This window comes from Desmodus rotundus, chromosome 7, assembly GCF_022682495.2.
Source record: "Desmodus rotundus isolate HL8 chromosome 7, HLdesRot8A.1, whole genome shotgun sequence".
Lineage (NCBI taxonomy): Eukaryota > Metazoa > Chordata > Mammalia > Chiroptera > Phyllostomidae > Desmodus > Desmodus rotundus.
In genome coordinates this window covers 814,824-835,276 of record NC_071393.1, presented here as the reverse complement: position 1 = coordinate 835,276, position 20,453 = coordinate 814,824, and the positions used below count along the sequence as shown (strand labels likewise).

At 61.9% G+C, this 20,453-nt stretch overlaps 1 protein-coding gene across 2 annotated transcripts in view; it reads left to right on the top strand.

Annotated features, from left to right (window-relative positions):
- Positions 1–20,453, top strand: part of ADGRD1 (adhesion G protein-coupled receptor D1) — a 67,034-nt gene that overhangs the window by 34,105 nt on the left and 12,476 nt on the right. For both annotated transcript variants that reach the window (XM_053929128.1, XM_053929127.1), the window contains 7 exons: positions 8,975–9,048; positions 9,642–9,765; positions 13,913–14,016; positions 15,135–15,246; positions 15,923–16,076; positions 18,308–18,374; positions 18,507–18,573. In XM_053929128.1, coding sequence (XP_053785103.1) covers positions 8,975–9,048; positions 9,642–9,765; positions 13,913–14,016; positions 15,135–15,246; positions 15,923–16,076; positions 18,308–18,374; positions 18,507–18,573 — 702 coding nt within the window. The remainder of the gene's footprint in view (positions 1–8,974; positions 9,049–9,641; positions 9,766–13,912; positions 14,017–15,134; positions 15,247–15,922; positions 16,077–18,307; positions 18,375–18,506; positions 18,574–20,453) is intronic.

Here is a 20,453-nt window from a genome sequence, read left to right as displayed (position 1 = left end):
GGACTCGGCTCCTTTGTGGCATTTGCTTTCGTTCTTGTGCCGTCCACCCCGGTCACAACCACACTGCTCCTGGCAGGCCCCTAACTGGCCCCGAGCTCCCCGGCCCCCGCTTTGCACAGAGATGTGATTTGCAGCCGATGCCCCTGCCGACACGCCTGGCATCACGCTGCCCCCTCAGTGGTCAGGGAGGAAGCTCAGTGGCTCCTTAGGGACATGCGCCGGCTCCCATGCCTGGACCTTCCGGTCCCTCTAGGACAGGCGTCACCCCCAAGTGACTGACTGCTCCTGGCTGGCGTTTCCCTCAAGGTCCCTCTGCGTCCCCGGCCTGTCCCAGGGCAGTCACATTCGTTACAGAGCCAGCGGGACTGTCGTGGGGCCGCTTCACTTGTCTAGTCACTGTCCTCCCCAGTTAAATGAAACGTCCTTGACACTCACTCCCAGGAAGCTCTCGCAGAGCTGCTGGCTGGTGCCCAGCAGTGTGGGCCATCGGGCCGCCTGGCTTCACTGCGGGCACCTGAGCCGGGACCTCTGTCAGCAGGGTGGCTGTTTCGCAGGGACACCCTGGCCTGTCCTGGGTGCTATTCCTGGAAGGGGGAGCACAGCAAATTGGGTGCCTCTAGGGGTGAGTCTGAGAGTCAGGCCTCGGGCAGCACCCACAGGCTCACTTCAGGCCCCTCACTTTGTCTTTGGGAGCACCCCCGGCCCTGGCATCCCTGTGGACGCCACACCTCGGGCATCAGGGAGGGACAGCGGCCTAGGGAGGCCAAGGAGTGCAAGGTACAGGCTCCGGCCACGAAGATGCCGGGTGGGGGCGGCCGTGGAGTCGGAGCACCACGAGCCCCGGGGCGTTGGCAGGGATGAGGGCGCCTGAGCCCTGCAGGGAAGTTCCTGTGCAGAAGGAAAAGGCTCCAGGTGAGCCGACCACCTGCTCCCCTTCCCAAGTGGCTGGGGCCCCTCCCCTGCCCACGCTGGCAGGAAGGGGGTGCGACAGTGCTTCCTGGGCAGGAGGCCAGGCGGTGGCAGCTGGACTGCAAGCGTTTGGCTTTGGAGACTCGAGAAGCAAATGTTCGGTCACACCCGGAGAAGCTCGTCTTCGGGTCAATGGGACCGAGGGCACAGGGGGTCCAGGGGGACGCTGTCTGAGGGTCCCAGAGTGGACGGTTCTGTGCGTGTGGGCTGATGGCAGGCAGCCTGCATCTCTCTGAGATGTCCGCAGCTCCGTCCTCTCTGTCCTGCTGGGCTCCTGGGGGGCTGAGGGGCGGCAGGGCCCCTCCCCCAGGGGAGGGTCAGAGAGCAGAGGGCACGAGTCCTCGTGGTCACTGTTGGCCTTGTCCTCTCCTCCTGGCTCGGCGGGGACCAGACGCAGAGTGTGGAGGACGTGGGGAGCTGCAGGCTTTGCCCCTCTGTCCCATCAGCCTGGATGCCGCGTCGTCCCTTTCCCTCGGGACAATGGGTGTCCCGATGTGAGCTGAGAGGGCGCGGCAGTTCAGGTGACAAGGCCCTCAGGGGCGGGAGGTGAGACCAAGCCATCAGGGGCCCGGGATGGGAAGCGCCCAGGTCAGGGTGGCTGAGAGAGGACGCCCCAGCTCAGCACCCAGGACTGTCGTTCTTGCCAGAACAGCCCGGGGCTGCGGGACCTCTGACCTTGCAGGAGGGGCCCGTGACCCCCAAGGTCTGTGTGCGTCACCTCATTTTATGATGTTGGCAGCAAACCTCACCTCCCGCCCTCCACACCCTGTGTCCTGCGTGGTTTTCCCCACCTCACACGTCACAGCTCGGGGCTATGTGTGTTGTGCGTGTCCGCACCTGCTCCCAGGGGCTGGGGACGTCCCTTCCCGCATGGCAGCTGCCTGGCTCGCAGCAGACGTGTGGTGACGGATTGGAAAGGAAGGAGGGTAGGAAGGAAGGGAGGGAGGAAAGAAGGGAAGGTTACAGAAAAAGCTCACCACAGTCTGTGACATCATAGGCTCTCCATTTGAAAAACAACGTTATGACCGACCACGTTCCAAACCAAAGACAGTTGTTTTAGAGGAAACCCGCCCCCCACCCACCCATCACTGTCACCAGGGGACGTGCCTGCACCACGCACTGTCTCCTGGGGTGACTCGTGGACGGTCTCTGTTGTGTGGCCATAGCAGGTGCCGTGACAGCTGAGCACGCGGGGAGTTTCTGGACGACCGCGTGTCTTCCCAGGGCTTTTCGAGCAGCCTGAACTGGACGCCGAGGGCTTGGGGCCAGAGTGGTCCTCTGACTTACGGGAGGCCGTTGAACGCTGGCTGAGCTCACACACAGTCAGATAGGGGCCTGCGGGGGCGGCCGCATTCCCTGCTGATAATGTTTGTTGGTCTAGTGGCGGCCCTGCCCCTCGGCCAGCCCTGCATGCCCCTGCGGCCGGCCTGCCCCGTGAGGAGGGGGGCGCGAGTCCCCTTTCAGTGGGAGCCTCCTGTTCTCACCTGTCAACTCAAAGCCAAGCAGACAGCAGAGTTGGGGGCGGCGGGCGGGCTGGAGGGGGACGGGCTGGATCGGGATGGAAACGTGCGGCCCGAGCCCTCGGAGGTCGGGACGACCGACACAAACTATTTCCCACCGTGTCCCCGGCCCTGGTTCTGGGCAGGAGACGGGCTGCCCGCCCCCCAGGCCAGGGAGCACAGCGTCTGCAGGCCGGTGCCCAGGCCCGTGTCTGCGGCCGGGGGCGGGGCTGGGGCGTGGTCTCCATCCTCCCCCAGGGGTACGAGTGCTGCCTCCGTGCTGGTGTGACACTGCAGGGAGTGTGTGGCTGCCGTGCGCCCTAGGCGAGGGCGGGACCCCACGCTCGGGTGGTGGGGCTGGCCAGGCACCGGACGCCGCACCTGAGATCAAGGGCGTTTTATTGGTCACAACACGCACGCCACGCAGGGCCACATGGGAGCAGAGTTCACAGCTGGGGTGGGACCGGCTCGCAGTGAGGAGAGGGTGGTGACCCTGGTTCTGTGAGTGATTCCGCGAGCTGGCAGAGACTTCGCAGCCAGGTGCCACCCCTCTGTTCTCACCTGGCTCCTCAGCAAGGAGAGGCCAGTGACCCTTGGCCAGGAGACTCTCCCACTGCCCAGCCTGTGTCCTGGATGCTGGACACTGGGGTGCTGTGGGACCCTGGTGCCCACTCTGTATCCCACTCCCCACCATGGGGACAGAGGCTCAGGTGACCGGTCAGTTTGCTCAGGGACATGCAGAGATGCCCGGCACCCCCGTGAGGTCATGAGCTGCGTCCTTCTGCCTGCTGGGGCCGGAATTCTCATCGGAGGCCACAGGGTTTCCAGGTGGAGTGAGTCAGCGTCAGCCGGGCCCACTGGGTGCCGTGTGGAGGCCGGAGCCCCCTCGAGCTGCGTGGAAGGCACTGAACCCCTGGGAGGAGGCTTTGCTTCTCCTGAAGCATTGTCGTCGTCAACACCCCACCCCTCCGCCACCCCAGCCCATGACTGCGGCCTGAAGGGTGGCTGGTCTTTGTCTCTGAAGTGAATGACCCTGAAGCACGCAGGGCGCAGCCCAGGACACCACCCGTCCGGGGCCTGGGCCCACGTCCTCCAAGCCCACGTGGCACTCTGCCCATCATCTCTATGTCTCACATCGTGGGGGGGCTCAGGGCCTGTTAGGTCTTCTGAAGGGGCTCCTGGGGCCCCCATGCGGCATGTCCACTGACACCCGCACCCCCCCCCCCCCCCCCCCCCCCCGCTCAGACCTGAGTCATGTGGCAGTGTCTGCCTTCAAGGGCAAGGAACTTGGCTCTGCTGGTGGTCGGTCCCTCTGGCCCCCAAGGACAGGCGTCCACAGGGTACGTGGGGCCAGCAGACTTTCCGACACCGTGAACAGGCCTGGACGGCGTGTGGGTGGGGACCCTGGTCATCTTGGAGTCCCCGTCCCTGAGGACACTGTTCCTTTCAGGCAGCTATGGGAATGCCCCCCTATCCTCACCCTCGGGGCTCCCAGGAATTGGGGGCAGTGGCTCCCTGGGTCTGAGCCCCTGCCTCCGGGAAGAGCCCGGCCCAGGCAGGCAGGCGCGGGTTCTTGGCTGGGCTTCGTGCGCTGTAGAGGCCCAGGGCCAGCCAGGCTCCGCCCAGCTCTCTTCCGGATCGGTAATTCGCTCCCTGGTGATGAGAGGGAGTCGGTCCTGTGACTTTTTATAGTTCACATGAAAGACGCCTGCCCTGGGGAGCCGGCCGCGTCTGTGGGCCGGACGGATCATGTTCAGGCCAGGCCTCCCAAGCTTCGGGACACGCCTGCATCCAGGGCCCTCATGTGGGGCCTGGAAACCTGTGTATCTCTTCCGTGATCTGTCCCCTGAGCAGAGGCTCCAGGCAGTGTGGGGGCTCTGGGGCCAGAGTGATGGAGCAGGAGTTCCATCCTGGCCGGACTCCCACCCATCCATTCCCAGAGGTCCAGGGCCACTGACCAGCGTGCTTCTCGCCAAGTTCATGTCTCTGTCCTGTCTGTTCCTGAACTCAGCCCCCAGGGGAACACTGGTGATGCCCGCAGTCCTTCGCTGCTGGGCAACAGCGGCCTCCCGAGGCTGGAGTCCCTCAGCGCAGCTCCTGGTCCCGGCCGTGGGGCAGCAGAGGACCCAGGGCTTCCTGGGCCTTCCTGGTGGCTATGGTGGGCTGACAGCAAGGTGACGACCTCGCAGACTGGGCGGGAGAGGGACAGCGAGAGAGAAGGAGAGAGAGAGGACAGGGACTAATTAGGGTAAATTGAGAGGCTGGGAACAGATTCTAAGCAGCCAAAACAATAGAATTTGAGGATACTGCCCTTTCTCGGTGGCTTTAAGGGCCCAACTCAGGGACGACATTGATGCTTTTGTGAGCTGCTCTGCAGCCGGAGGTGTAAGGGCAGGGCAGGCAGTCGTGACCCTCAGGGGTGACGGTCCCTCCTACGGGGACAGAGCTCCTCCCTGCCCCCACCCTCCAGCACATCCAGAGCCAAGTCCCTATGCGCCCGGCCCTTGTCCGAGCACAGACAGCCCTGGGGGGCTCCGGACACATGACGTCACCACACCCACACCCAGAGCCACAGTGTCCGTCACAGGCTGCTCTCTCTCAGGTCCAGGCTCTGACCCCTCAGACTGTCCCTGTCCTGTGCTGGGTCTGCACTGAGTCCTGTCCCCTCTCTGGCCACCTTTCGTGGACGCGACACCCACACCTCCCACGGCAGAGCCCAGATGGGCACTGACAGCACACCCCTCCCGCTGCTTCCTCCGTCCCACGTTTGCGTGTGCGCCTTTGCGTGCCGTGAACATTGGTTTTCCTCCTTGGAAACCTGCTCGTGCTCACAGCTGCTGCATGCGGCCGTGTGCTCAGGACAGGCCGTCTCCAAGTCCCAGCCCTGCCGAGCTGTGGCGCAGCTGGGTGGGCAGGCCTGGGAGTGAGGGCCGCGGAGGGCAGGGCCCGGCCTCCTCCGCCCTGTTCGGTTTTGCTGTCCACATTGAAACAGAGAAACAGAGATTTGGTCTGGCAGAGATGGAGAGCCGGACATGAATATCCCTGTGGACACAATCTTGTTTTGACAGCTTTGTCTCTGTGAAGCAGATGTATTCCCACTTTCCCGGCAGCCTCTCATACGCAGGAGTCTTCGAACTTTCCCTCGCAGTGATACTGTGCTAACACCTTAGCGGTCACCTTACCCGTCAAGGACTTAAATCACGTCTTTGATATGTTTCATTTTAGATCTGTGCGTGAGTCACGATTTTACAGGTCGTTTGAAAAGTTGTCTGAATATGTAGGAAGAGAATTTCCAGGGAAAAGGCTTTTTTTCATGTGGGTGTTTCAGGCCTAGAGAAATTTGCTCTGAACTACTCTCCTCGTGAACTTAGAGAACGGAGGAGCGGAGAGTGGGAAGTGGCAGACAAATGGTGCGCGAGCCAGCACACCTGGGGAGAGCCCCGGCTGCCCTGGCGCCCCGCCAGTCCTAGGGTGCAGACTGTGGGGTTCCGACTCCCTGCTTGCCTTTCTAGGTAAAATGGCTCACTTTTCATGGAGAATAGCATCGTTTTTAATGTGGTTTGTAAGCAGGGTAGGGACCATAAATATGATGTGTTATTATTAACAGCCTCAGAATTGGGCTATAAAAGAGATCAGAATTTTATAAGCTTTTAAAGCCATCCCATTATCTGCATAAAAATAAAACCATTCCACTCCCCAAGACATTCTGACAGGGCCCCCGGGCGGGCCCAGAATTGAAATTTCCTGATTATCAGCAAATCCCCCCGACCGCAGGCCCGGAGAGAGCTCTATCCGTAGTTTGTGAAAAACGTATTGTTTTCCCCCCGTTTGAGGGCTCAAATGTGCTCGGAGGTGGCGTTGGCCTGCTCTGATTGTGAACCCTGTTCCCAGACACACATGCGAGCTCACACTTCAGCTTATGGTTCAGGACGGTTTTCTGGCTGCAGGGAAAATTCCAAGCTGTGGCGCAGGAAACGAGGCCCAGTTTGGGTGACCCACTGGAGACAACCGTCCATCCCTGGTACCTTCAAGAAGAGCGTGGTGGACAGCCCAGCCTGGCCACTGGGGGTCCGGGCTAGAGGGCAAGCCGGGGAGGCGGCAGGGAAAACTGGCAGATTTTGCTGACGGATCTTCTGTGTAGCTTCTTTCCTTCCCTTCCGATGTGACAGTCCAGGCCACGGCCCTGGGGACTTTGCAGGCAGAGCCTTCAATCCAGTGTGGCAGCAGCCTCCAAACACACAGGGAGCGGCTCTGCGATTCCCACGGCAGGAGCCGCCAGGAGGGGCCGGCGGAGGGCAGGAGATTCCCGGTTGGGGTGCGGCCTTGGCGGGGCTCCAGTGAGCGCTGCCTGCCCTCCACCCTCCAACCACACTCACGCTGGGCTCGTTGTGGTTGGTGGGGCAGAGTTTTAAATTCCTCCATCAGGGCGGGGCTGGCTGGGCCCGAGGTCACCAGGCAGGCAGTGCTGGGCCCACGCAGCCCTCAGTGGGCCCAGTCCTGTGCTCCGAGCAGCCACAAATACAGCCCCTCGTGAAAGGGAGGCACAGAGCGAGGCTGGGGGGCGTGGGCCCGGGGCCACGGCCAAGGAGGCGGCACCCACGCTGGGCGGGTCCCTGACAGGGTCTGACTTGGAGTTTTGATTTTGGGGGTTTCTCACGCCTCCATTTATCCCAGAGGTGGCCTTGCGTGGCCCTGTCTGGCCGCAGACACAGGGCTCCCCATGTCTGAGCATCAGTCACAGCCGGCTCCCATCAGCACAGAGGGGGCGGAGGCAGAGGCATCTCTGCTTTTAGTGGGTCTCAAATCCAAGTGCATCGCCACCTGACAGGCTTCTGAGAACGGGGCTGCCTGCATCCCAGCTTCAGGTTCTGCGGCCCTGGATCGGCTGTGGAAACCACCCTCCTCTGTGACTGTGGGAAGGGGCACAAGCCGGGGTGTCTCGGGCAGCACTGCGGGCATAGCCCAGAAGAGCAGGGTAAGAATGAATGAAGGCTGGGGATTTTCAGGTGTTTTTGTGGACTCTTGAGAGCCAGAGTTGTATTATGTGGGCTCCCGAGTGTCTTTACAGGGTTTCAGTGAAGCTCATTTGCCTAAGCTGGGTGTGCTCAGGGGCAGGCCGCCCTGTGGTTTCTCAGCCACACGCTTTGCAGCCGCAGGTCCAGCTGTCAGACAGCTGCCCCCTCAGGAGCTTCTCTGGGGAACCAGGACCATGCCACCTGCCCACAGACTCGAACACCCAGGCCGCTGACGCAGCAAGCACAACTGAGCGTCCCGTGGCCCTGGGCACATGGCATTCAGACATCTGGGAAGCCTGGTGTTATTGGAAGTACACAGGTGAAAAGCTGATGGATAGGTGTCTCCGATAAGGTGACTATATCAACGATTAGAGGAACCAGGCGTGGCCTTGGGGAGGGATGTTCTGGCCGGGGAGCTGCACAGGTGGATTCAAGAGGCCCCATAATACGTTAATAACCCTAAGACACTGGAGGAGACTGGAGGAGGAAGGCAAAAGGACTGGCAGCCAGCATTCATGTGGCTGTATGTGCCCATGGGGACAATCCCAGGAGATTCTAGCAGGAGGCGATGACGGAGGAGCACTTTGGGTCTGGCCTTGCCGACCACTGGGGAATCGGAGCGCCTTTGGGGCGCGCCAGGACCGCTCCGGGAGGGAGAAGTCATGCCGTAGTCTCCTGCAGAGGGGGCGGCTGGGTGGGTCGGTCGTGGCTGCCCCAGTGATGAGGAAGTGCTGAAGGGGAGAAAGTGCCCCGAGCAAGCAGATGAGAGGTGCTCGGCACGTCGATCAGGAGCCGATCAGGAGCCCATCAGCCGAGTTCCTCCTGCCAGCTGCCTGCCTTCCGGGGCAGCTGCTGTCCCGGAGCCTCTTGGTGTTGGTTGCTGGAGGGGGCTCTGCGTCTCGTTTGGGCAGAGGGATGGGTGCTGTGCACCCTGAGCTGGTGCCCAGAGAGTCCAGGATCGGGCACCCCACCTCTCAGGCGAGAGCGACAGTCCTGAGAGCAGGGTCCGGGATCCACCAACCGTGCATCCTTCTGTCCGTCCATTCAGCAAGTATTTAGTAGGCACCTGCCATGTGCCAGGCACCAGGCCAGGCCTCGGGGTGCAGTAGAGAGCAAGACGGCCACAGGCTCTCCACCCGCACCTCTGAGACAGAGACAGAAAATGAATCAATCAGCAACTATGCCACAGGCTGCGTGGTGACCAAGGCTGCGTGAATGTGAATAGCAGGGGGGTGGGAGGGCAGGCGGGCCCCTCCAAGGAACTTGTGAGGAGCAGAGACGTGGGGGACAGGAGGTCGTCCTGGGGAAAGAGCATCCTGAGGGGTGGGCAGAGGCCCAGCGGCTGGAGCCCCGGCCTATGCTAGCACTCGCAGAGCACGGTGAGCAGAGAGGGACAGCCAGCGGCTCACGCACCCCCCGGCCTCGTGGCTGTGGGGTGTGGCTGTTACCTGGGAACCTGGCGTCACAAAGCACGCCATTCTTGCGTTTCAGACGGACGTGCAGCTCCGCCAGGCCACCAATGAGAGCAACCGTGTCTTCCTGTACTGCGCCTTCCTGGACTTCAGGTACTGCCTGGGGGGGCCAGAGGGCTGGGGGTCACCACCTGTGTGCCAGGGGGCCGGGCCAACCGTGAGGAAGCAGACCTACCCCCTCCCTGGAGACGAGCTCTCGGGCCGTTTTTCGGTGGTGCACGGACTTGGGTTCCGCTCACGGAGAGCATGCCTTGCGTTCTGTGCCTCGGACACAACCATCTGCTGTGTTCTGCCTCCCACCCCATCAGTCCCCATCTGGTCACCTGTGTTTCCCACCTTCCATGTGGCCATTCCCCAAGGTGGACCCTGGGTTACTCTGTCCTTGGGCATCCCCATCATGCAGTAGTTACCTGACATGTCCCTGTGCGTGGAGCTCCAAGGAGCCCTGGAAGGGACAATGGGCTGTCATACTTCCTGCTTTCCTGGACATCAGCCCAGATGCCATCCAAACTGACTGTGGCAAAGCGGCCGGACTGCTTCTCTCTCCCAGAAGGAGCTCCCCGTGTCCCTGTGGCCCAACAGACCCCACCCTGTTCTGCCCTCGGCAGCAGACTGATGGGGACAGCTCTCCGCCCAAGCCCAGGGCATGTGCTGCCCCTGCTCACCATCTCGCCATGTGTCCGCAGCTCCGGGCAAGGGGTCTGGTCCAATGAGGGCTGTGTCCTGGCAGAAGGGACCCTGGGCTATTCTGTCTGCCGCTGCACACACCTCACCAACTTCGCCATCCTCATGCAGGTTGTGCCACTGGAGGTAAGAGCCCCACCCCAAGGGGGTGCCCTTTCTGTATAGGGCTGAGAGTGGAGCCGGGGGCTGGCAGCCTTGGGGGCAGACAAGAGGCCGATGCTCAGGGACATCCGTGAGGTTCTACCTCTTTGGCAAAAATAATCTTGGCTCCAGGTGTCCCTGGGCAGCCCCCAGACAGACCCCGGGCAGACCCTCGAGAGGGCAGGCACGCCAGCATTTCCAGCCTCAGGTCCCGTGCTGCTGGAGCGTCCAGCTGAGCAGGGTCCTCGATGATAGCCAGTGCACGAATGTCCAGGCTGGAGTGTCCCCCGTGGGACACACAGGTGCTCATGTACCTGGGTATCTACACGGGGTCCTCTGAGCACCCTGCCAGAGACTGGAGGTGCTGGGCAGCAGGCAGGGTCCTGGGCCTTCTGCGGCCTGACTTCCAGCTGGGGACAGCGAGCCCCTCCAGTGGGAAGGGGCTTCCGGTGACCTAAATAGGTCCTTGGATCTGCCCTGGAGCCTCAGGCTGAGGAGGGTGGGGACCCCTCCCGCTGGGTCCAAGGGTTCTCAGTGGCACCTGCCAGGACCCAGGGCTAGAGACACGCTGCTCAGGTCTAAGGCAAACCGAGCTTGTAAGGGAAGAAAAAGCCCCTGGACCCAGTGTGGCCCCAGAGGAGACTGCCATCTGTGGTAGGAGCAGCAGAACAGGGGGGCGGGGGGCTTGGCCCAGGACGTGCTCACCTCGTGCACGGACATCCGCACAGCCCCTGTGTCCTGTGTCGGAGCCGGGGCGGCGGCCCCCTGGCCCAGCGCCTGAGCCTCTGTGAAGAGCAGGGCGTGGCCCTGGCCAGTGGCTCAGTTGGTCAGAGCATCAGCCTGTAACTGAAAGGTTGTGGGTTCCATCCCCCGGTCCGGGCTCATATGTCTGGGCACGTACAGGAGGCAACCAATCGATGTTTCTCTTTCCTTTCCTCTCTCTAAAAGCCACGAAAAAAATGTCCTCAGATGAGAATAAAAGAAAAAAAAATTTTTTTAAGAGTGGGGCGGGCAGGCTGCTTGAAATCCTGGCCAAACCTGAGGTGAGAGCCGTGCATTTACAGTGTCCTTTGGGCCGTGAGCTTCGAGAGTGTCGGGAGGACGATTCCCGAATCAGGCTGTGGGGCGCATGCCCCTGGCTCACCCAGCGCCCTTAGTGGTACGCCTTGGTTCAGGCACACATGACCCCAAACACCCCGTGGGAGCATTTTCTTTAAGGGGTTACGTCTGGGGAGCAGCTACTCCCACGTGAGTGAGGAGCTGCCATCCTCACCGTCACAGACGAGGGTTGGGGGACTTCTCCAAGGTCACTGGGGGCTGAGCCTGGCCCTGAGCCCCTCCAGATCCCTCGGATGCGTTGGCTCCCTCAGCCGCATGCGTGGGTCGGCTGGGCAGGGTGGAGGCGGAAGGAGGGAGCCTGCTCCGTCCAATAAGCTAAAAAGCCCCAGGGGGACCCTTAATGATTGCAAATCTGCCACCGCTCCGCATAGGTGACCAGATTTAGACTGTCTGTGGGTGTCTTCGCAGAAGCAAATCCTGTCCCCTCATTGCCAGGAAAGGTCGGTTCGAAAACGGTTTAAAATTATCCACACTCAAACCAAACCTCCTCATGAACGATTAAAAAAAATGAAGGCAGCTATCCGTCAACTGCGAGTCAGTGCTGCGTCAGAGGGTTGATGCCGACAGCCGGATGGCCGAGCTCCACGGCCTGGCCTGCGTCTGCCCTGGGCGTGGGGACAGGCGGGTGGGTGCCTGGGGCCAACAGGGTCCGGAGCAGAGCCTGTCACGTACTGACACCCCCTGCGAATCTGCGTCGTAGACCCGAAGGGGTCAGAAAGCAAGATAATGGGTAAGGGCGGAAAGTGAAGGGGGGTGCAGCCTTATTTATGGGGAAGAGCTGAGTAACCAGAACGGCAGTGATCCTAATGGAGCGCTGCGTGGGTTCTGATTCGTCGACACGGGCACCTCCACGCCAACGGGGATGATTAGTCGAGAGAGAATATGCACTTTGAAGGAATGAGTTGTAACAGTGCCAACTGACTTGGAGGGGTTTCTAAGGCATCGTTATGCGAAAGGGCCAGTCGGGTGGGGGTGGGGGGGTGGGGTGGGGAGGGGAGTGATGATGGTCCGCCACGGCTGCACGCAGTGGGAATGGGGAAGGTGGTGGCGGGCCGGCCCCTGAGTGAGTGGGGGTCCCAAAGGCCACACAGTGTGGCCACTTTTCTCCAGGTGGCTGGTCCCCTCAGCATGGCCGGGTCCAGCAGCCCCCTCGCCCGCCCTCGGCTCCTCCGGTGGGCATGTGGCGGCCATCCTGGTAGCAGGAGCACTTTGCCAAGACAGGGAAAGGCTACCGGGACGCAGGCGCAGAGCACGGATCCTGGGGAGGGCCAGGCCGCTGCCGGGGAAGGGGCCGGTCAGTGAGACCCAGTCCCCAGCCGTGGTCTGGAGGCCAACCTTGGCCAGTGGACATGTTTTGTTTTGCCCACAGGCTTAAAAAATAGCTGTTGGGCTATTTCAAGACAGATATATGACCTAAAATTTTGAATTTCTGGTTTTCCTTTTTTTTTTTTTTTAATGAAGTTGAGGGCTTCCACGTCTGCCCAAGCAGCCACTGCCCCCTGCTGGCAGGGCGCCGTCCACGCCCGCAGTCCCCACAGCCCTTCTCGCCCTCCTCCTGGGGTGACATGCCCTCGTGGGCGCTGTGACTGTTTTCAGGGAGATGGCAGGATGTTCCCCGTTCTCTGCTGGGGGGAAAACGTGTTCTTCCCCAGCAGAGAGGGACTTTCGTTAGAACAATGGAGGAAAAAGACACTTCTTCTTGGAGGGATGGCCCCCTTGTCTCTGCGTGCACACAGCCCAGCCGGCCTCTGGGTTCACGTGCAGTGTCTGCTGGGGGGCCTGTGGGCTCTGACCCAGAAGATCCGAGTCCTGGAGCCAGGCCAGCTCTTCTGGGCACTTCTAGACCCGGCCGGGGGCAGGGAAGGAAACGCCACTGCTGGGGTGAGCACTGCCGGCCCGTCCACTCTGACCCCTCCCTGGTCGCAGGGCCCAGCGGGGCAGCCGCCTAACGCCATGCAGCCTGGCTGCCAGCCCAGCAGTCCTCACGCAGCCCAGCGCCATGGCGCCAGAGCCACGTTTGGGGTGGGGGTGGGGCTCGGCCACAGCACACAGGCTGGGCCTCCCCCAAGGCCCCCTAGAGTGTGCAGGTCACTTGCTCAAGCAACTCCTGAGGAGCACCTACTGTGCGCGGCTCTGCTCCCTGACCAGGGTGCTGCCTCTGCACCCGCAGATACTCAGGGTCCCTCCCCAACACTGTGGCCTTGCACAGTGCCTGCTCGGAGCCTTGGCTTCCTGTCTGTGACGTGGGGGGACTCCCTTCTCCTGGGGTGGGGGGTCAGACACCTCCTATCCCCTACAGCACCCCCCTCCCAGGACAGCTCCCCTGTCTGCACCCCTGCAGCCTCGCCATCCCCACCAGAGCCTTTCCCTGAACCAGACTCCCTGCTCTTTGAAAAGCAGGGATTTCTGACGCCATCCCTCGCGGCTCTGCACCTGCTAACGAATCTACCACGTTTCACACGGTCTGTTCAGGGAGGACGGAGGCGTTAACCAAGTCTGCCCCACACTCTCACACAGTGCACCTGCGTCCCCGCACGGCCGTGGACATGTCACGGGCTCCTCACGGCGCCAACTGGGTCCGTGTCCAGGTCCTCAGCTGGGATGTGGCCCCTGGGTCCAGGTTCTTCAGCAAACCCAGCGCCTCCTGCCAGCTGTGGACGCTGCAGTGCAGACAAGGGGGCAGGGGCGAGGAGGGGCGGGCGGTGGGGGCGGCAGGGCCAGATGGTAGCAGAGTGGAGGCTGGGTAGGTGGGGGAATCGGAGGCGTGCTGGGGCCGTTTGGAGCATTCGGAATGTACAAACCCAAGCACTGACCCCGAAGGGCAGGACCTCTCTTGGTAGCAACAGGACATTTACAGGGAGAAGTAGGACTTGGGGGTCACTGAACATTCACAACAGGACAGTGGCTGCCTCGTGCTCAGCTGTGCACTGGCCGGGCTGTAGCCACACAGACCACAGGGCCTGACCCTGTGCCCGGCCAGCCTGCAGACCCCTGTGCTCTGCTTTCCCCACAGCTCACACGCGGACACCAGGTGGCGCTCTCGTCCATCAGCTACATCGGCTGCTCCGTGTCGGTGCTCTGCCTGCTGGTCACGCTGGTCACCTTCGCCTTGCTCTCGTGAGTCACCTCCTGTTCACTCACCCGTGTCCCCGCGTCCCGGGAAGTTGGGCGGTTTTGTGTAAGGGGAACGCCCCCCACCCCCCATCTCATGAGCTGGCAAACGCCCAGACGCTGAATGTCACAGCCGGGTGGCTGCTCTGAGTCGCTGCTGGTGTTCAGACCTGGGGTGCAGGAAGAGGGCTGTGGGGGTGCTGGGGAGAGAGGGGAGACCCGGGGACTGTGGGATTGGAGGGCACTGGCTTTAGCTAAGCTGGAGACTTCCGGAACAGTCCCACAGGGGACTGGCCAGGTGAGAGCCAGAACTAACACCCCCACCCTCACCCCCCACAAAGATATCAAACTAGCCGCAACTTATGGGGACAGAAAAGTGAAATGGGGGTGTGCGTCAGGGTGGACCATGAAGCTACAGTCCCCAGGGCGGCTGCGTGTCACTCACGCCTGGTGTCCCCCCACCCAGGGCTGCATGTGGGGTTTCCCCCTGGAGTCCTGCGCCCCCTCCCCTGCCCGGCACCTTGGTGGTTCTGTGGCTCTGGGGTCCGATTGGTCGGCCGGGAGCTTTGAGGCAGGCGGGTGTACAGGGGACACGTGAGGAGGTCCTGGGGTACCCGAGCCAGGCGGGGGGATGAGCATGGGTCTGGAGGGACTCCCTGCTGTGCTCAGCACGCTCAGTCTCGGTTCCCTGGTTCGTCAGCTGTCTGCTCAGCACAGCCCCCCACTGGTGGGGTCAGCTCTAGGGACAGGTAGGTGGAGCCCTGCGACGAGCAGGTACAGAGGCACAGACACTGGGTTCCCAGCCGTCACGGCCAGGCGGTGACAGCTGTGGAGCGAGGACATGGAGCTCCCTCATGGGCAGGGACATCTGAGCCTGGCCCCGGGGCGGGAGTCGGCCTCAGAGGAATAGCTGGTGTGGAGGCCGGGGGCTGGAGTGGTGCCCGGGAACAGAAGGCACTGTGTCTGAGCAGTGGCCGGCTCGGGCAGGGCAGGGCTGTGCCGGCTGTGGGAGCCATGGAGGGTCCACAGCCAGGAGTGGCAGCACCTCTCTGGGGCTCTGGGGGGCCTGTGAGGAGTGGCTGCCCCTGGCCCCGGGCTCACCCTCGCCCTCTGCCCTCACTCAGCTCGGTCAGCACTATCCGGAACCAGCGCTACCACATCCACGCCAACCTGTCCTTCGCCCTCCTGGTGGCCCAGGTCCTGCTGCTTGTCAGCTTCCACTGCCAGCCAGGCACAGTGAGTGGCCCTCTCTCACCCCTCTGATGTCTACTGGCCACACTTTTTCCACTCAGAATTCGGGCATTCCCACCAGGAGCCAGGTGGTGGTCCCGCCAGGGAGACAGCAGGCGACACACAGGCTGGTTTCTGTGCTCAGCACCCGGGTGGCTAGCTGGCTAACACCTTCCGGTGGACAGACAGCAGCTCCAGGCTCCCAGGGTGCCAGCCTGTCACAGGGCTGCTTCCTATGTCCCTGAGCCCCTGCCCATCCCACAGGCCTCCCCTTCAGGGCAGGGTGGCTTCCAAAGATCCAGGCTCATGTCCTCAAGTCTGGAGGGAGGAGGGACACCTTGCTCCCTGGTGGCTCCACCCACCCTGGACCAATGATGGGTCATATGCCTACCCTGAGCCAGTCCTGTTAGAGGATGGGAGTATTTATGCTGATTGGCCGGGCCTGATTCCCCCCACCCTCCTGAACCAATCACTGTGCCTGGGAAGGAGCGTGGTGCAGTGATGGGTTACCAGTGAGTCCCATGCCCCATCTAGATTGCCCAGACTAGAAATGGGAGCCAGGACTCCCAGGAAGACCAGCAGGCCGAGGGACCAGAAGATGCCCTGGAAAGGGCTGCTGGGAGGCGGAGCCAGCAGGGAACACCCAGAGACAGCCTACCTTCTGCCTCGGCCCTGCCCCTAGGTCCCGTGCCAGGCGCTGGCCGTGCTCCTGCACTACTTCTTCCTCAGCGCCTTCGCCTGGATGCTGGTGGAAGGGCTGCACCTCTACAGCATGGTGATCAAGGTCTTCGGCTCCGAGGGCAGCAAGCACCGCTACTACTACGGGATGGGATGGGGTAGGTGCGGGGGCGGGATCTCCTCCTCACACGGTCGGTGTCTGCACCCTGAGGAAGCAAGACAAGGAGAACCCCGTTGCCCAATGAAAGCCAACGTCCCAGCATTTCTGACTTGTTTTGGTGAACTTCATGAAGATTGATTTTATTGGTTTTGTCTGTTTTCTGATTGTTTCTTTTTATTACCTAGTTTGTTTATTTCTGCCATGGTCTTCATTATTTCTTTCCTACCTCTTGCCGTGAGCTCCTCTTCCAGCACATTATCGTGAGAGTTTGGGGTCGCTGACCTGAGGTCCATCCTCTGTTTTTGACGTAGGCATTTGCCGCTCTGGACCCCTCTGCGCATTCACCTGCACCCCGCGGGTTCGGTGTGGGGGCTTCATTTTCACTCCTCTGAGCGTGTTTTCTGACTTGCTCTTGGACTCGCTCTCTGACTCGGTGATTGTGGTGTGGCGTCTAAATCCCACGTGCCTTTCACTGTATTGTTTTCTCTGTGACTGATTTCCGGCCCCCGGGAGCAAGTGTCGCAGGAGCGCCCTTGGGCCTGGGAGGGAAGGAGGCTGGAACGTGAAGTGTCGCAGAGACTCAGGAAAGGGGACAGGATGGTGTGGGCCCAGTGTCCTGGCAGACAGCACGTGGCCGCGGTGTGCGGGGAGGTCCTGGTGGTGGCGCCACTGGGCCTGGGCAGTGGCCAGTGCCCCCAGGGTCCTTCACCCGCTCAGGTGCCCTGTGTTCTTCCTGCCCCAGGTGGGGACCTCAGGGTCTGGAACAGCCCCCGGTGTGGCCTCCTCGACCTGGGGACTCTGGGGTGTTCAGGCAGGGGCCACAGCCAGAGGCTTTTGCCAGCAAGGAAAGCTCTGGCCAAGCTTTCGCGTAGAAGCTGTGAATGTGACAAAGGTCCTCCGTGACAGGAACAGCCCCCCTCCTGGCCCCAGCTGGTGCGCCTCTGCCCCAAGCCTCCGGCCCCCTTGTGGGCCCAGTGGCTTTCTTGTGCCCACGCTCCAGAAGGCACCGAGACGATTCTGACTTCAGAACTAAGTGTTGCAGGGACAGGAAGGTTCTCCAGAAACCTCTTCCCAAGGAGCTGATTTAAAACTGGTGCAGTTAGCCCCATGACCCACCGTTTCCTTCCCACCGTGTCAGTTACCACCATCATCCATGGTCCAAAAATGCTCAGTGGAAAATTCCAGCAATGAACAGCTCACACTTTTCAATCACACGCCGCTCTAAGTAGTGGGACGGAATCCCACGCTGCCCCCTCCACCCACCCAGCCCGGCCGTGACTCGCCCCCATGCCCGGCATGGCCTCGCTGTGGACGCCCCCGCCCTGAGTTCCTGAGCAGCGCCTCGGTTCTCACATCCACCGCCGAGGTGCCACGGTGCCGTGTCCCAGAAGCCCTTCGTTTGCTGCGGTGGCAGCGATCGGTGCAGCTGCTGTATCGTGCTAACGTTGCCGCTCGCCTCTCTCTGTGCCCGGTTTATAAATTAAACTTTGTCGTAGGCATGTCTGTGTGGCTAAAAAGAACAGTAAATACAGGGGTCAGTACTATCCATGGTTTCAGGCATCCTCTGGGGGCCTTAGAATGTCGCCCCCAAGGATAAAGGGGGGACGACAGTGCTCAGAAGGGCCAGCGTGTGGCCAGGACAAGCGTCCCCTCTCTGTCCTCCGGAGCAGAGGTCTCCCGGGGGCCGTGCACACTCAGCTCCGGTGGGCAGCCCAAAGAGTTTTCACGTACTTTCACCCTTCCCCACCCTTTTACTCTAGGAATAATCAAGAGGCAACTTTCTTGTTCCAGCCAGTTCGATTGAATGTCCTCTTGAGAGGGTTCGCAGGTGGCATAAGGGACAGGACCGTTTGCTGTGTCTCCCCCTCACCCACATTGTTCACGGAGGGGAGGGGGGAGCACAAGGTGACCAGTAGTTGAGTGGACAGGGGCCTGAGGGCCCTCGGCCCTGCCAGCCACCGGAAGTGGGCCGTTTGCAGAAACGGAATTGGATTCGTAACAGACCTGCCTCAGAATTCACATGTGTGACTGTGTGTGCGTGCGTCTCTGTGCATGCGTGGGCACGCACGTGTGTGCTGCCTCTTCGTGCAGACGGCAGGTCCCCTGAGGACCGGCCACTCTGTGTCCGCACTCAGCGTGTGGTTGTGTGTGCGTGTTGGGTAGTACACGCATAATTGCACTACCGAGCAAAGCCGGGGGTGCAAGCTGACACGGTCCCGCTTTCTCCAGGTCTCCCACTTCTGATCTGTGCCATCTCGGTGTCCTGCGCCGTGGACAGTTACGGAACCAGGAACAAGTAAGTTGGGCTCACGTGTGGCGGGCGGTGCCCAGGCTGGCCCCGTGCTGTCCCGGCCGCTCCCCTGGGTGGAGATGCCAGGGCCGGGGCCGAAGCCAGGCTGTTGGAGTGACATCCCGCTTCCCTCCACAGCTGCTGGCTGTCGCTGCAGAGTGGCGCCATCTGGGCCTTCGTAGCCCCTGCCCTGCTTGTCATCATGGTAGGTCCCCGCCCTCCAGGGCACGGGGCTGGGCGGGGGTGGCAGGAGCTGGGGGGCCTGGTCCCTAAGACAGCCCCACCTGGTGGGTGTTGCTCCTGTGCTCTCGTGGGGGGTGGGGGGGCCCGGACTCTCACTTCCCCAAATGACAGGAAGGGACATGGGGCACATTTGCGGTGTCCAGCTGAAGCCACAGGTGTGGGTGTGAGTGGGAGTCACGCAGGCCTGTGGGCTGCAGCCCCCCCGGGGTTCTCACTGCGCTCTGCCGTGGTCAGGGAGCTGCAGGGCTGGGGCCACGTCAGGAAGGGTCAGCGAAGGGCTCTGAACCACACACAACAGTGTGAACTCCTGTGGCTCCAGGGACGGGAGACCCTGCTTGGGGTCGAACAGAAAAGGGGTCTGTAAGTCCATGGTCAGGGGCACTTGCCAGCCCTGGGGGGCCAGAGGTCAGACAAGCCCCCCGCTTGTGTCTCTGGCTCCCTGCCTCATGGCTGCTTTCCTGTGAGCTGGCTCCTTTCTCCAGCGGGTTGTCCCCATGCTGGTGACAAAGCACGGGGTCACATAAAATTCTGGTAACAACTCTGCAAGGAGAAAGGCCTTTGTTGTTCTCTCCATGGGGCTGGGACCCCAGAGCACACGCACCTTGCCCCCCAGGCCAGGTCCCAGCCTCTGAGCTGCTGCCTCTGAGGGGTGTGGGGCCTCCCTCAGGCAGGGGACCAATGCCAACAGGTGTAGGAGGGGATGCCTCCCAGTCACACGGCTCCTTCAAAGGGACCCCTCATCCAGGCCACACTGACTCTGCTCCCCTCCACACCTGTCCCCTGCCAGGTGACGTGCTCTGGAGTGTCCAAAGACAATGGGTCATTTCCTTGGTGATGTGTGGCCTTGCCAGGTTCCTGGGTCCTCCATAGCCACAGTGTTGTTCCTGGAAGACAGGACCGGGGGGACCGGCGGTGCTCCCAGCTCTGGGGCCTGTGTGGGCCCATCGGGTGCTCATGGGGTCCCAGTCGGGCCCTGAAGGGGGGCAACAGGGAGATGAGGCTGTGTGGACAGGGGCCATCGTCCCCCCATGCCGCCTCCGCCTGCCCTGCTGTGCCCAGGTGCCACTCTGGACAGGCATGGATGAAGCTGGCGGTATGGCCCATGGAGGTGCCAGCAGGTGATCAGGAGGCGGGACGGTGAGGTCAGGTTCACCCCCAGGCTCCGTTGTGCTGGGCTGTGGGTGTAGGGCCGCTCCATCCTCCACGGCCCCGGCAGCAGGGCTTCCTCTGGCCCCGGCCCCTCCCGTCTGCCAGGAGTCCCTGTCGAGCCGCCTTCCTGCCCCGTCTTCATGCTCCCGGCTCCCGGCAGCGCCTGGGTGTCATCTGGCACTAGTGGTCGGAATCGAGTCCCCGCGCCACCTCTGTGAGTGAGGGGTCACACCCTGCTCTGTAAAGGGAAGGCCTTCCAGGAGGGGCTCTGATGGGGACGGGGACAGGACTGTGGCCTGAGAGTGTCCATCCTTTGTGTTAGCAAAGAGCTGAGAACAGTGTCCTTCAGTTAATCGTGTTCAGCTGGGAGGCAACGCGTTGCCGTGGCGATGTGTTATTGAGCTTTCAAATCCAGGGCTGTCCCCTGTCCCCAGGGCTGCCCAAGGGAAGTTCACGTGCAGCCACTTTGTCACCAGCCTTTTTAGGATTACAGGGCTCCCGTCAGAGATCCTGGGCTCCCTCCCTCTGCTCTCTGGGGTCCAGCAGGGTCCTCATTCCTCCCACCGAAAGGGAGCTGATCTCCGCCCCGGGCGTCAGTCTCTGGCAGTGATCCCGTGCCTGGCCATGTGGGAGGGAGATGTATGGAAAAACAAGAACGAATTTCAAGGGGAAGTGTATTTGTAAGTCCCTTGC